We start from the raw sequence: 15869 nt of genomic DNA, 5'->3' as shown, positions 1-15869 counted from the left end.
AATGTGGGTTCATATATTTGGGGCATGTCAGACTCATTAACAAAAGAAGTAAATCAAAGTGCTGTAGATATTTTGGGTTTTTTGAAACTGCTTGAATTCTAGATATTAGTTTTATGGAGAACTATGTGTCTTGAAATTATACAGAGAATTTGAACATATCCTGCTCTTCTTTCAGTTTCACATATTCTATCCATACTTAAACTACTGTTCCTTAGGAACAGAAATGTCATGTTTGAGGTAAAAAGGTAAACCATCGTGGAGAATTATTTCACTTTCATCAGTGATACCTAGATGTTTGAATTCAAACAGTTTTTCCTCTTTCCTAGGCCAAGAAGACTTGTTTTTCCTTGATGGTCAGTTTTTGTTAAAACTATTTATTCTGACTTTGACACTTTCCCTAAATACTCTGCACAAGTGGAAAAAATTCTTGTATACTCTGGGATATAAATGACTAATTTTAAAGCTCAACTAGAAAAAAAAAAGTGACACCAAGATCTTGAAGTCCTGTCAAATGTTATGTCCTCTTATTAAATTCCTATTTGGATCACATAGTGTAATAATCTGGTGACCACGTTTTTTAAATGATCAAAATATACCATACATAACATTGTGTTGACTAGAGGAAAACTGAAAAAATGACCATGTGATAAATTTGACATACTAACATGTCAAAGACTTAGAGATAGCAGGTGCTTAATAAGTGTTTCTTTATAGGTGAATTAAAAAATCAGCCAAAGGATCTTGCAATAAGTTGTTATATGACTTGGGTAGGAAAAAATAAAACTTTTGTACTTTTATGATCTTATAAATGACAGTATATGTATAAAAACTCTGAACCCATATGTGAATAGACCATGTCCCATACAATGTGTTACATTTCCCATAAAATAAATTCTTTTAAGTTGTCAGACCAAAAGGAAACTAACAGCAATAGCTAGCTTACTTGCTCCTTGCTAATGCCTTATGTAACATCTTTCTTTCTTTCTTTTTTTTTTTGTATAATTGCTTTACAATGGTGTGATAGTTTCTGCTGTACAGCAAAGTGAATCAGCTATATGTATATATATATCCCTTCCCTCTTGAGCTCCCGCTTCCCTCAACCCCAGCCCTCTCGGTCATCAGAGAGCACTGAGCTGAGCTTCCTATGCTATATGGCAGCTTTCCACTAGCCAATTATTTTACACATGATAGTGTCCATAGGCAGATGAATGGATAAAGAAGATGTGGTACACATATAAAATACAACATTGCTCTGCCATAAAAAGGAATGAAACTGGGTTATTTGTAGTGATGTGGATGGACATAGAGTCTGTCATATAAAGTGAAATAAGTAAGAAAGAGAAAAACAAATATCGTGTATTAACACGTATATATGGAATCTAGAAAAGTGGTACAGATGAACCTACTTCCAGAAAAGAATAGAGATGCAGACATAGAGAATGGACATATGGACACAGGAGATGGGGAAGGGAGAGATGGGATGAATGAGGAGAGTAGCATTGACACATAACACTTACATTTCATCTCAGCTCAAACTTCAGCTCTGTGGGAGTAGGCTTATTACTGAACAGATAACGAAACTGAGGCTCAGAATGGTTAACTAACTGATTCAAGTTTAAATAAGCAACAGTAACATGGCCGGTGTTTCAACTCAGCCCTGTCTGATTTATAATGGCTTTAACCACTAAACTGGCTGCCACACCTTCATGGGAGGGAAAAGTTGATAAGAAACACCTCATGGTGAACAATTTGTTTTAGAAAAAAAGTGTTTCAAATAGGAAAAAAAAAAAGTGCACATAAATGATGCAGGGTGCTTTTATGAACTGGGGCATAAACACAAAGTTTTCCAGCATGTCTAGCAAGGCCCAAGGCAACTCTTCAGTAGAAAACCTTCATGTGTATTGCAAATACTATTTCTGTGTTTATCTATAACCATGAACATAACATTATATTACAGATGACTGGCTACATGATTTTATGGGGAAAACAATGAAAGCACAGAAGTTCAAGAGAGCAGGAAAAATTGTGAGTTAGAGTTCATAGAAAGCTTTATGAATTTTGCAGTACTCTAAAGTAAATCCCAGAGGGGAAAATACTCAAATTGAGACACTTTCCCTCAGAAATCTTGAAAAAATCTTGACATCTTAATTCATTTCCTGAACTTAAATATTCTAGGCTAGTCTGGTGGCACTGTAATAGCCCAGGCAAACATTTTTATTTATTTCACTGTTGATACCAATATTTGTGCTACAAGCTGCTGTCTGTATTTGCTGCTATTTATTTATTTATTTCCTACAGATCAAATTATTGGCCTAGACATAACATGCTTTCCAGTGAAGTGTTCCTTGTGTTCACAAGCAAATAGAAAAAGCTTCCATTTTAAATGCAGATTTTTGCCACATGACTGAATTAGTTTGTATTAAAAATATGATATGTAATCACTTGGCATTCATATATATATATATATATATTCATATATATATATATGGTGGAAGGGCAATCAAGGCAAATAGTAAATAAATCAAGCAAGTGCCTTTTTTGCATGGATGGATGGTCAATACGTCAAAATACTGCATCCAGCTCCAGGTCAACCATTTAGTGTCTTTGAGCTATGATTTTATTTCCCCTAACTATTTCTAACACTATTTTATTGAATTGATGTTAAAGCAAATAAGGTAATGTGGATGCATCTTTGTAAAACTACAAAGTGTCACACACACACATTTTCTATTAATGCAGGATTACTTGGTAACAAATCCTGTTCCCTTTGGCGTCTCCCGTGTATGTGGATAAATAGGAAACAGAACAGGAGAATTTAAAGCCAAACAATATAGTGCTTATAATATAAAGACATAAGTTCAAAGAGAAGAGTAACTCTGGAGCATCTCACAGCAATGGGGATATCATGGTGAAACAGTTTTGACTCTGGATTCAAAAGGGGTTAACCTTTAAAGTGTAGTGTCAGTCCCAAAGCCTCTAAGAAAGTTAGGTAGTGACGCTTCTCACCTGATCTCTCACCATTCACATTTTGCTGGAATCTGAAATTAGCAAAGATGCTTTGAGCCTTAGCTCTATCACACAGTCTTTTTACTTAATCTTCCTGAACCTCCATTTCTCACCTGTCAAATGAATATAATATCTCCCTCACATTTCGGTTGTCAAGACTGAAGGAGACAATATATGTGAAAAGCCTTTGTAAATTGCAATGGCTTCTACAGAGAACAAGTTATTATGACAATTCACTTAGGCTATCTAGATACCCTTTCAAGATGTCAGTTTCCTCTTAATGTAGAAAAATGGGTTGATGGAATAATAATAGGATGGATAGAATTTGGTTTAAATGTGTAATTCTGGTTATTTTCTTCCATATTTCAGACCTGGGCTTAATATCTAAGTTATTGCTTAAAGATAAGGAAAAGAGAACATTTCCTAAAAATTAATCTTGCCTAAATTTTATAAGAAATAGTGAACAACCCAGCGTAACGTAGATCAAGTAGACACATGGATTCCATAACTAGACTCAGAGCTAAGAAGAGTCTGGCTCCCTCCCTAGAGTGGGAAAAGTCCCTCAGGACTTATTTTCCTCATTAACAACTAATAAAAACAGGGGGATTTCTCTCCCCCATATACAGACTGTAATCTAACATATCCTTTATCTTTACTCAAGCTTTCTGACTGTTCTATTATCCTGTTGAACCTGTAGCTACATGAGAAAGACAGACTGAGTATGCTTTCTCTTGGAGCTATTTTCCTCAGTATTCTGGGTTATTTATTTTTCAATTTGAAAACATACATGAATGTAACTAATTACTTTAGTCTGCCACAGGAACCCTATCATTGAGTTATACATATTTTAATGCTATGGTCTAGAATGATATCAAAAATTGATTTAAAAGTCCCCAGCCATATAAAGAGACTCTTGGCATATTTTATAAAAATCACTGTTGAAGATCTTATCCATTCTATATTTTCCAGTGATGCCTTATAAGATCTACACTAAATATTTCCTTAGAATTTAGTTCCAAAGAAACGGTGGCCTCTGAACTGATTATTTTGATCAGACAGTGAAAGAGCTAAGCTTCATTTTAGCAGAGATTTCCATTGATATGTTCACCTTTGTAAAGCTCAGGACATCAGAATGCATATAACAGACCAAATATTTGTTGAATGAATTGATTCAATCATGATTTCTCTTTTCATATTGATTGCAAGAATGCTTAGGGCTAAATGCAGTAACTCTAATAGTCTATGTTGCTGATATATTTATTTTCCTCAACAGTTCTGCTTTTATGTTTTCAATTTCTCTTTAAAAAAGTTCATTGACTATATTTTAATTGTAAGTTGCTGCAAATACTTTTGGAAATCAGTACAGAATGGCATTAAAAAATATATTTTATTTTCCAGATGATAAAAGACAGACTAGTTTAATTTCATGATTGTTTTGCTTGTTTTTTTTTTACATCTAATAACTTATAAAATTAAGCATATTTTTACCAGAAAAAATATATAGTTATTTTTATGAAGCATGACCAGACTTTTAGACAGAAAAGCAACCCAATCAGAAAATACACATATCAGATGAAGAAAAACAAAATAGTTGCACTTCATTTCTTTTTTCATTACAAGACATGAGGGCAACACACACATACACACATCTATGAAGACAATGTCGCAGATTTCAAGAGATATAAAATATTTGCTATTTAAAAACTTCCAGAAGGAAGGTTTAATATTAGCATTTTGAAACAATGGAAATCCCTGAAAGCCCCAGCTTTGTGGTTTTATAAAATTGTGTTCTCTGAACCTTCCTGCTAGTGAACAAGAAGACCTAAATCTAAGCCCATGTTAGACTGATGAAGGGAGAATAGCATTAAGTGGCTTGTTTAGCTCATCAGACAGGGATCCTGTCTGCCTTGAAACAAAGAGACCCAAAGCTCTTGGTTCAGGACTCACTAATGCCTTGAGTCTCATTAAAGAAGAAAGGGCAAAATAGAGACCCAAGTCAGACACAATCAGCAAGTGCTGCCGACCGGGATGATAGGACAAGTTTTTTGGTTTTTAGTGTCCATTTCAGGTTTGTGCCTGGAAGAGCCTGGGGATTCACGGCTCTGCATAAGCCCAGTCAGGATCTAGTCTTGCTGGGGGCATGGTTCTCGTGGTTTGCATTCATTTTTTCATAAATGAGCCCCTACTAGTCCTTACTTGGAGTTTCTCTTTTTAAGGTTATATAAAAAATGAGACACAGTATATTTATTTTTAGATTTAGGCTTTCTTTAAAGTGTATTTCCATTTTTGTAATCATATATATGTGTTATTATATTAACAGCTTCAAGGTACGCTCAAAGTGAAGAAAGTAGGGGGAAGCTAAAAGTTTTAAAGTATATATTAAAGACAGGTAAGGAAAAAAAGGAGAACGCATTAAAGATCTGTACCTCTCTGTGGTACGAGAGCACATGAATGTTTGTCTAACAGGGGAAGTGAAGGACATTAAATTAGCTGTGAGCACTAGCAAACTTCTAGGAAAAGGAGTCACCCAGTTCCTGTTTTCCCTCCTTGAGGAGTTTTGAGCTTGTGAAACAAATTAAGAGGACAATAACTACCGAGTCTCCATTTGGTGCCCTTTTACTTTTTCTAAAGCTTGAGTCCCAAAATTCAGGAAAATTCAAATACTATGGGAAGCTTGGAAATGCTGAAAAGTGAAAGTGAAAGTCGCTTAGTCGTGTCCAACTCTTTGCGACCCCATGGACAATACAGTCCAGCAGTATTCTCCATGGAATACTGGAATTCTCCAGGTCAGAATACTGGAGTGGGTAGCCTTTCCTTTCTCCAGGGGATCTTCCCAACCCAGGGACTGAACCCAGGTCTCCCACATTGCAGGCAGATTCTTTACCAGCTGAGCCACAAAGGAAGTCCTAGAAAGGCTGAGGGACATGACTATTTTTTGGACACAGGAGCCCGGCAGGCTACAGTCCATGGGGTCGCAAAAAGTCGGACACGATTGAGCGACTAAGCACACACAGCATGACTATTATTTAAATAATGTCTAAAAAGTGTATGAAAGTGAAAGTGAAAGTGAAGTTGCTCAGTCGTGTCTGACTCTTTGTGACCCTATGGACTGCAGCCCACCAGGCTCCTCCATCCATGGGATTCTCCAGTCAAGAGTACTGGAGTGGGTTGCCAGTGTATATATTACATTTTAATAAGATCACTGATGAAGATAAACATCTAAATTAAATCCAGGGGAATTTTAAAGTGTGCAATCAATGTTTAATTAGAAATTGCAAGCTTCCACTGACATTATCTTTGTTCCTGTCTTAAATCTGGATTTCAACACATGTTATTTTTAAACTTTACTTTTTATCTCAAAAGTTTCTCTTTAGGATTTACTAGATAAGTCTGATGTCAAATTAGAACATCTTTGACAACATTGAGTGTCTAGGTAGTTTTCATTTGCATGTACTTAAAAACACAGTATTATGTTCAGTAAAGACATAGATAGGAAAGAAACAATGTCAACTAAAAACATTGACACTGAAGACCAGAGATGATCTGTTTGAAACCAAACTCAAATATAAAATATTTTTTGGAATAAAAATTCAGCTTCCCAAACTGTTTGAAAATGGATAAACCATTAATATGCAGTATGCATAATGTTGAGAGAATTGCATACTCCATTCCATTTATTGATACAAATTTATACATGCAAATATATTTGCACACTGAGGCTAATCAACTTGAACTGTTCTTTGTTTCAGAGACAAAATTCTCAGGATGAGGTTTGATTTTCCTATGAGTTCAAAGGAGAAGATATTCACAAAATGTAACATTTTTGATGATTTTTTTCTAAATGAATTACTTTACAAAACAGGTATAAAAATATTTTAAGTGCATTTAGTAACTTACTCCTTGTATAAAAGTGAGATTCTTATAAAATCTCCAAATATTTTAGGCTACAGTAAAATTAAATATGTCAGATGGTGATTTAAAATGCCAATATATAGTTATTATTTATAATAAAATATAGAATTTAAATTTGACATCATTTAATATGTAAAACATGCTATTAGCTCCAGACTTCAATGTCCCATTATTATCTTTCATCACTTTCAGTATTTTCCTATAGATCAGCAGATTCCAAAGCACATTCTTGGTGACACTAGCAATGAAAACTAAGCCACAAAAAATGTGTTATTGATCAATAAGTTTGATAAAAGCTATGTGTTATGAGGAATTATTCACAACTGTGTTGTGTGTGATAATGACATAATTTTATTTCAAAAGAGTTGGTCTTTTAGAGATGTAAGCTAAAGTATTTATGAATAAAATGATGCAATTTCTGGAATGATTTCCACATATTTTGAAAGTGGAGAAAGACGGGTGTGGGGATGGGGTTAGGTCAGCCGTGGATTGATGCTACTCGGTTTGAGTGATGAGTACTTTGGGTTCATTTTACTATATGGCCTACATTTGTGTGTATTTTGTATATATGAGAAATTCTGCACAAGACATAAAAAGCATTAAATAAATAAAAGATGCATATTTCTGAAAAGTTTTATACTGCACGTAAAAGCTATGAGGAGTTCTAGGTTAAAAAGAAAAAAAAAATCGTTTGTTTATCTGGAATCTTCTCAAACTACTGACCATGGACTCTTCTTTTTGAGGAACATGTATCAATAGGTCTCTTGGACATTTTGGAAACAGCTATACAATATCTATGTAGAACTAATGTCTTTTTCCAAGGATCATTGTTCATGATAATTCCAGACTACTAGAGCACAAAAAAAATTTATTTATGTGTTGAAAATTAAGGTAAAAATGGAAAAATTTTAAAAAGAATTATTTCCAAATTCTGAGGTTTGAAGTATCTATAAGTAAAACATCTAATTTTAAAAAATTTCATCAAGATTTATTATGTGTATAAATATACTGGCAGAAATAGTGCTAAAGGAAATGCAGTTTCAAAAAGAGTGAATAATAGTCCATATTTCAAAAGATAAGCATTTTTTCCATCAGATATTAGCCATAAATCTAGTTATAGATATTTAAAAACTAAATGAAAAACTGTTTTAAAAAAACTGCATATCATTACCAACCTCAATAATTTTATTATATTTTTATCCTAAATTTCTATGAAATTTAAGAATCTGTTAAAAATCATATTTGAATACCTGTAAATTATTTCTCACTCAAGCAAACTATATTAGGCAAAAATATTCCTCAGAATAATATTCTATAATTGTTAAATAAGATTTACATTTCTGCATAAAATGCTTTATAATTTTGCATGTGTCAGAGTATAATTTTACTCTATAAAATTATAAATGTATAATTTTGCATTTTAGTTTCTAAGTAAATTATTTTATTATTTTTAAAATAAATTAACCATACCTTTTAAACTTTGCATCAGAGTAAAGACGGCCTGTATTACTATTTATAAATGTCCTTTCTTTCCAACTTTTTTAGAGACTAGAAGACTTCTTTATTGTTGACTTTTATAAAAATTCAAACTAGAACATTTGCATTAATTACAATATACTGCCAAAAATTGCATTAATTTCCATTGATGCCCATTAATTTGATAAATGTTTTGTCATTTGTACTATTTGCGCTGTCAAAACAAGTTAATTATATCTTACTGACATTTTTGACAATTGCTTTAACTGCAAAAAAAAAGTATCTTATTTGCTTCTACAAAAATTCAATCTTATCTACTGAAAATCTGAAGTAAAGCAAGAGAAAAATAGCCCATGTCAGGAGTCTTACAAGATCAACTTAGGATCAATGGTAAACGATGATTCCTCAGAATTCTTTAATAGTAGTGTTCATATTTTGTAGTAGAAAATATTATGTACCTGCATAATCTGTTCTTGCATAATGCCCATCTTCAGATTTAATAGTTGTAGTTGTGTTATCTGTGTTAAAAAAATTAACAATAAAGATTGATTAACTTGTTACCCAGATATCTTTCTAACAGTATTTTCATTACAATTAAGGAATTTTCAAATATATTTCTAAGCAATCTTTACACAAAACAGATTTATAATATCAATTTCTGTTAAAGAGTGACAAATAGAAAGATATAGACTTTCTAATGCTTAGGGCAAGGAGAAGTTTCAAACTATAACTGAGATAAGTTGGGTAAAAAAATAACAAATCAAAACCCAAGAAAATATTTGTTTCTGAACAAGAAACAAAATAGGACATTCTGGGACATCCCACTTATAAAAATGAACTTGACATATTTCTATTGACTCAATATATAAAAATGGTGTGATTTGCTTTGATTTCAATGTTATATAATAAATCTTTATATTCTTTGCTAAACATGATTTTAACTTTCTTTTTACCGTGTTCAAGGAGTGTATCTACAATCTCTTGAATATTGGACTCAGTGTTGATGGCATTGTGGAGACGCAGTGCCATTATACAGAAAAAAAGTATGGACTGTTGCCAATAGGCCCTATGATCACCACAATTGCTACAGTAAAATTTACTGTCCATTGTAAACCAAACTTGTCTTTCAAAAATGAAGTCCCTGCCTATTAAGGGATTATCTCCACTTTTCATTGCTATGTAAAGACTGAGTGACATGAAGTGAAAGTCGCTCAGTATGTCTGACTCTTTGCGACCCCATGGACTATACAGTCCAGGGAACTCTCTAGGCCAGAATACTGGAGTGGGTAGCCCTTCCCTTCTCCAGGGGATCGTCCCATCCCAGGGATCCCATGTCTCCCGCATTGCAGGCAGATTCTTTACCAGCTGAGCCACAAGGGAAGCTCATGCAAAAACTAAAGATATTCTTTAAAATGAATTTTGGTGTGAGTATTACCTTGACATCGACCCAATGACATGACTTCAATTTTCTCCTGTTTCTGACATGATGCTTCTTTGATTTGACATGCATTGTCATAAGATTTCCCATCAGAAGCACAGAGGGGATTGAAGTTGGTTTGAGAACAGTCAATGTTGCACACACACCTAGAGGGAGAGAGAAATAAAATGTGCAACATCAATGGTGTTGTTACCACATTATAAATCAAACACAAAGAGGAAGAACTGCTAGGCTGGCAAAATGCAAGTTGGCAAAATTGAATTATATCCTTCCAGGGGAAGCTCCTTCACTCTTCTACCTGAGATGAAAGGAAACATAGAACTAATCGAAAATAATTCAAAAGACTGAGCAATGGATAAAAAATAAAAAAGGGGAAACTCAGAAAATAATCATCAGTTAATCTCTGCCACTGGAACTTTTAAAACACGTACATAAACTTCCCTGCTGATGCCTGCAGAATTTGAATAGGCTGAAGTAGCCATGAAATTCTGCTTTACAATTTCCTTAACTGAAATCTACTGTGTTACTTCTTTTCTCAGGATATTTGAATGGTGAAAGCTTGAGGAAAATGACTCAGAGGACATTTCAGAGAATGTACACATGGAGATTATTTGGAATGAAATCAGGAGTTAAATTTCTTCAGCATATATGAAGATACACATAAGATGTGCTAAATAGCAATGGTCAGTGGTCCTTAGTATTTTGAGGAGATCACCAAACCCTGTGAGAATCAAATAAAAGGTATAGACCTCTCCTCAGAAATACTGTACTCATGTAAACAACTCTGCATAATATTTTAAGGGTTTCATGGGCCCCTTATAGTCTATGCCATTAATCTCTTTCCCAAATACATACTACTCTCTCTGTTTTCAGTTTTAAATAAGTTGATTATCAGTCATGGTTTTAATAGATTTCTTAATAGAAATAAAAATTTGGTGAATTAATGAAAATTAGTTTACTTGAATTAAGAGAAATAGATATTTTAAAGCAAGCTTCTTAGGACTTTTCCTATGTCCTTGTATTTTACAATCTACTTTTTCACTCAGAATATTGTGTTTATGTGTGCAAATATGTTACTGCCTTAGAATATAAACTCTTGTTTAAAATTTTTATTAATATTTATATTACTTTTCTAAACAGATGATAAGATTCTTGAAGTGATGAGTCACACATTTTACTTCTGTATATTTTACTTGGAGCTGAGCATAGGATGTAAGGATAACAAAAACAAGCAGCTGACAACATGCTGGGTTCTGAACACACATTGCTTTCTTTAATCTTTGCAACAGCCATTTTACAGACCAATGATATTACATAAGGTCAGAGAGCTAGTAAACTGTGGAACAAGGACCCCCCACAGAAATACAATTCCTTTCCACCCACCACAGGCTATGTATTAGTTTCCTGGAAAACTTTTAAACATAGTCGTTTATAAGCAGGTTTCTGGGCCTCCTTCAATCTGGGGCAGGGGAAAGCCTAGGGTTCTGTACTCTTAGTTAATCAGCCTGGCATCAGACTCACTTCCTGGGAATCACTGCTTGATTGGTTTGTTGACTGAGTGAAAGAGGTTTGTCCACACACTAGTGTCTCTCAGAGTGTAGTCTTGAAATCATCTGTATCAGAATTACCTAGATCTTGGTTGAAAATGTTGGCAGATAATGTGCTAATCCATTTATTATTATTATTATTTTTTCGAATAAGAGAATTGCTCTAGGAACACTTGGTTATTCTTAATAGTTCACTTAGGTACAAATAAGAGAGATGGCAACCATCTCTAATGCTTAAGTCTTGAGAGTGGTGTTCCTACCTTGGCCATGATGGTGCTACGTGATGACAGCTACTGGGATCACAATATTGCTTCTTTGGCTGATTCTTGGCATCTGAAAAATCTGAGATCAGGAGCTGCTACATGTTCAAAGAGCTTTTGGTCCTTGTGATAAAGAATTGGGAGAAGTGACTTTGTAGCTCACGCTTGTTCTCCTTAACCATTTGTAATAAATAAAGAGGAAAGGGGACAGATTTTTTCATTTTTAAAAAGATAGTTTCATTTATGTTGAGGACAGTTGAGGTTTTGACTATTGTTGTGTTGGACTCTAGAGACCATCCCTTTGAAAGACACTGAAATAATTATCTGTTAGCAGCAGCAGAACAGAGAGGAAGGTATGTGAGAACCTATAAACATCTTGAGCAAATTAGATAAGATATCAAGGGATTTTCAGGTTTCTCCAAGTTGAATACAAAGAAATTTAGGGAAGTACATCACATATAATCTTGCCAAAAAAAAAAAAAAAAGACTGGCAATTCAGAAATCCATTTGATATCATAACAAGATAGCAAATGAGAATAGAGATGGAAAGATAAAATTTGGTTGAATTAAACTGGCCCGATTCAACATTTCAGTGAAGAACTCAACTAAACCATAGTACCAATAAATTAAACAATTATTTGGAAACTCTAACAAAATCACCCTTTTCCAGTGGGCTATTTCTTTTTTCCCTTTGACTGATCTGATCTTAGTCCCATAGACTTTTTGCTGCCGATACCTTCTTCCCTTTCCTTTTCCAGCATTGCTCATTCAGGGATATCCTTTCAAGGTTTGTTTCCCCTTTGGAAATTCCTCACTCTTGCTGCCTCAAATAAAGCCTTTCAGGAAATGGCTAAGAAAAAAAGCACAGGCATTTGCCATTTCTACTCTCATCTCAAAAGGAGGACCTAGATTCTTTTAGGTGAAAGTAAGATAAGAGTTTTGCTATAAGCTTCAGGCAAGCAGGGGTTACACTCATCTTTTCTCCGCTGTATAATGTCATTATATAATACCTCCCCTCCTTCCCCCCTCCTCTTTGAGCCTTGCGTATGTTAAATAAATACATGAGTACAGTAACTTTGCTCATGAATTTCAGCATCAATTGGAAATTTGAAATCTATAGAGAATATTTTTCTTTCTTTGAATAAGTTGAAGAAGCTTCATTGATTGCTGAAATGGCTTAAAAACTATGTAGATCAGGGAAAAGGCAACGTTGGGATTGGCTTTAAAAGACCTAATATTTCTACATTATGAAAGACCAATGAATTCTGATTATATGATCATTATTTACTATATTTTTTGTACCTAAGTATATTAGGCTTAACTGGTTAGAAAACCATGCAGAATTCCAGGATCAGAGTCTCAAACTCTAAGTCCATTTTGGCTTTTACCAGTAGTGGCTAATCTTTGTGTTCCTGCCCTGCCCAATCCCTTTCACACACTAAACTTTTAGTAACTGTGGTTTCAATATGTACATAAGTGAAATGAATGAACAGGGCAAAAGGATTTTATATTTTTAAAGAACAGATAAAATTAATCCAAATTCTCATCACTCTACTGCCATAAAAGCAGACATAGGGTAGCTAATAAATATTTTTCTTGCCAAATATTAAATGTCCTCACTGAAATCAAATGAATATTCAATTGAATTTAAGAATAATGGTAATAATAATAATAATAGCTTATTCAATGACAGTGCCTGTCCCAGAATTATATGCTTCATATGTTACTACTCTTTTTATCCTTCTGTCTCTGTGAGGTTGTTACCATTACCATCTCCATCTTGGGCTTCCCTGGTGGCTCAGATGGTAAAGAATCCACCTGCAATATGGAAACCTGGGTTTGATCCCTGGGTTGGGAAGATCCCCTGGAGGAGGGCATGGCAACCCACTCCAGTATTCTTGCCTGGAGAAGCCCCAAGGACAGAGGAGCCTGGTGGGCTACAATCAATGGGGTTGTAAAGAGGCGGACACGACTGAGTGACTAAGCACAGCACACCATTTTTGTCTTACAGATAAGAAAATGTAGGCTTAGAGAAGTCACACAGCTTGTAAGGGGAAGAAGCTAATTTCAGATATAGGCAGTCTGATGCCAAAACCTGCACTGTTCTACATACTGTTCACTACAATGAAAAACAAAAAAGATCCAAATTCCTGCTGTCAACTAACTAAAGGAATACTTTGGATGAATAAGGCTTGAGAAAACAAAGTTATGTCTACTTTGGGGATATTTATTATGATTTTATGAATTTAAATCATGTTGACTCAGTCTCTGTCTTCCCAAACAAGTGATGTTGTCAGAGACTATTAGTGAATATGTGAATTAGTGACTATGTCGGAGACTATTAGTTTTAAAAAATTCTGAACAACATCTGGTATTAGAATGAGTGACTGAGATGTATTCAATGAATCTGGTTATTTAAGGCATCAATTGTTCAGAATATTTTATCTTTAAGGAAATCCTATATAAAGGTGGGTCCACAGAAAAACACATAGAGACAGACACACAGGAAATGACTCTACTGAAATGACAAAATCTAGCACTAAATCCAAGTCTTTGCTTCAAAACATAGAAAGAGTCAGGAAGTTCTAGAAGCTCATATTCATGGCACAAGGGGGACTTTTGTGTTTATGTGAGTGAATGAATTTGTGTATGTATGTACGTGGAGAGGGGGCTGCCTGGTGGCATTGACTACATTGTTAATGTGCCTATTCTTTAGTTCATAGCTTTACCTTTCTGCAACTTTCTCAAGGGAAATGTACCTCTTTTACCTTTGAATTTTACCTGGTTCCTAGGACAGTGCGCCATAGCAAGTCTTGAATAAATGCTTGCTGAATGAATTACTGAGATAATGGCAGGATGGAGGTGGAAAAAATTAAAGAAAACAGTCATTGTCTAGACATCAACACACAGAAGAGAGAACCATGGCTATATTCAGATAAACTCTCACCTAACTTTGTGCTACTTGGCACATGGAATCTCTAAGGAAGGAGAAGGACCTTGAAGAACTAAGATTCACCTCCCTTATTTTATTTGTGTCTACATGGACAAAAGAAACAGAATCCTCATTAGCCCTTAGCCGCGTCAATGGCACAGAAGTCCAATCATAACATAAAAAGAGGTTTTCAGGTTACCACTTATATTCTGTGGTATTTGGGTGCAGTTTTTAAGAACAATTTGAACACGCAGGTGACTTGTCAGTTTAGTGATGTTTCAAACTATTGAAAAATATAAGACTCTGATAAAAAAGGTGACAGAATTATTGCATTAATGGTGAGAATACAGGTCACTCTGTGCTTTCACAGCTTATGTCAATTAATCCAGGATTTTTCTTTCTATAGAAAGAAAAAAAATGAAAGGCGAACATTTTTAAAAACAGAAACTACCCCTTCTTCCCTGCATTTGGCAAATAATTGCATTATTATTCATTCTGAGAGGAGTAACTGGTTAATTATAGCATGTCACAAGTATTTTATATGAGCCAAGAATTTGTAAGGCTGAGGACTGCATGGATGCCTTTAAGGTTTTTGTGTTTTCTTTTCTTTTCTTCTTCTTTTTTTTAACCTATCTCAGTCTTTTGACACTTTGACACCGTGATTACATAGATCTCTTTTCTTCTATGCTACAAAGAAAAAGAATCAGCCCTACTTGAAAATAATAATTTCAGGGGTCTCTATGTGGAAATACTCCCTTCTGAAAATCCTTCAAAGAAAATTAACATTGACTGAAAACCTTAGCTCTCCGAATCGTAAGAAAGGAGAGAAACATCCAATAATTTTAAAAGACCCTTTGATGGAGTGAAGAATCTAAATTATACTAAGTAAAAGGTGCTATCTAAGACAACTCACATACATTTATATTTACCCCATGAATATTTCAGGGTGTCTGACATTAATTTAGTTCTCTACCTCTCCTGAAATGCCTCTTCCAAGGATGTTCTGAAATGAGTTAAGCCTTTCCCGCTGTATTTAGGAACGACTTGTCATCCACCAGAGAGGATGCGAGTGCTGCCAGGTAGCACATTACTCATTCAGGTGTCTGCTTTGTGGCTGCCCTCTAATTTCACTAGATTTTGTTTCATCTATTAAACATGCCTGTCACTTATTCCTCTCCCAAGGTCCTTGATCTGGTGTCCATTCAGAATTTTACCATACAACACTCTTAATCAGTTTGAAATATCCCACAAGAGGTTTTGATCTGCAGTTAGTTGCATTGCAGTGACGATGATTTCGG

The 15869-nt window shown here is 34.5% G+C and overlaps 1 protein-coding gene across 1 annotated transcript in view; it reads right to left on the bottom strand.

Moving 5' to 3' along the window:
* TMEFF2 (transmembrane protein with EGF like and two follistatin like domains 2) overlaps nt 1–15869 on the bottom strand; it is a 284169-nt gene that overhangs the window by 47208 nt on the left and 221092 nt on the right. The window contains exons 6-7 of the mRNA XM_043445865.1: nt 9830–9978; nt 8853–8912 (exon numbers count right to left, since the gene is read on the bottom strand). Of these exons, the coding sequence (XP_043301800.1) occupies nt 8853–8912; nt 9830–9978 (209 nt within the window). The remainder of the gene's footprint in view (nt 1–8852; nt 8913–9829; nt 9979–15869) is intronic.

This window comes from Cervus canadensis, chromosome 24, assembly GCF_019320065.1.
Source record: "Cervus canadensis isolate Bull #8, Minnesota chromosome 24, ASM1932006v1, whole genome shotgun sequence".
NCBI lineage: Eukaryota > Metazoa > Chordata > Mammalia > Artiodactyla > Cervidae > Cervus > Cervus canadensis.
The sequence above is the reverse complement of the archived record's forward strand: the minus strand, read 5'-3'. Positions and strand labels throughout refer to the sequence as shown.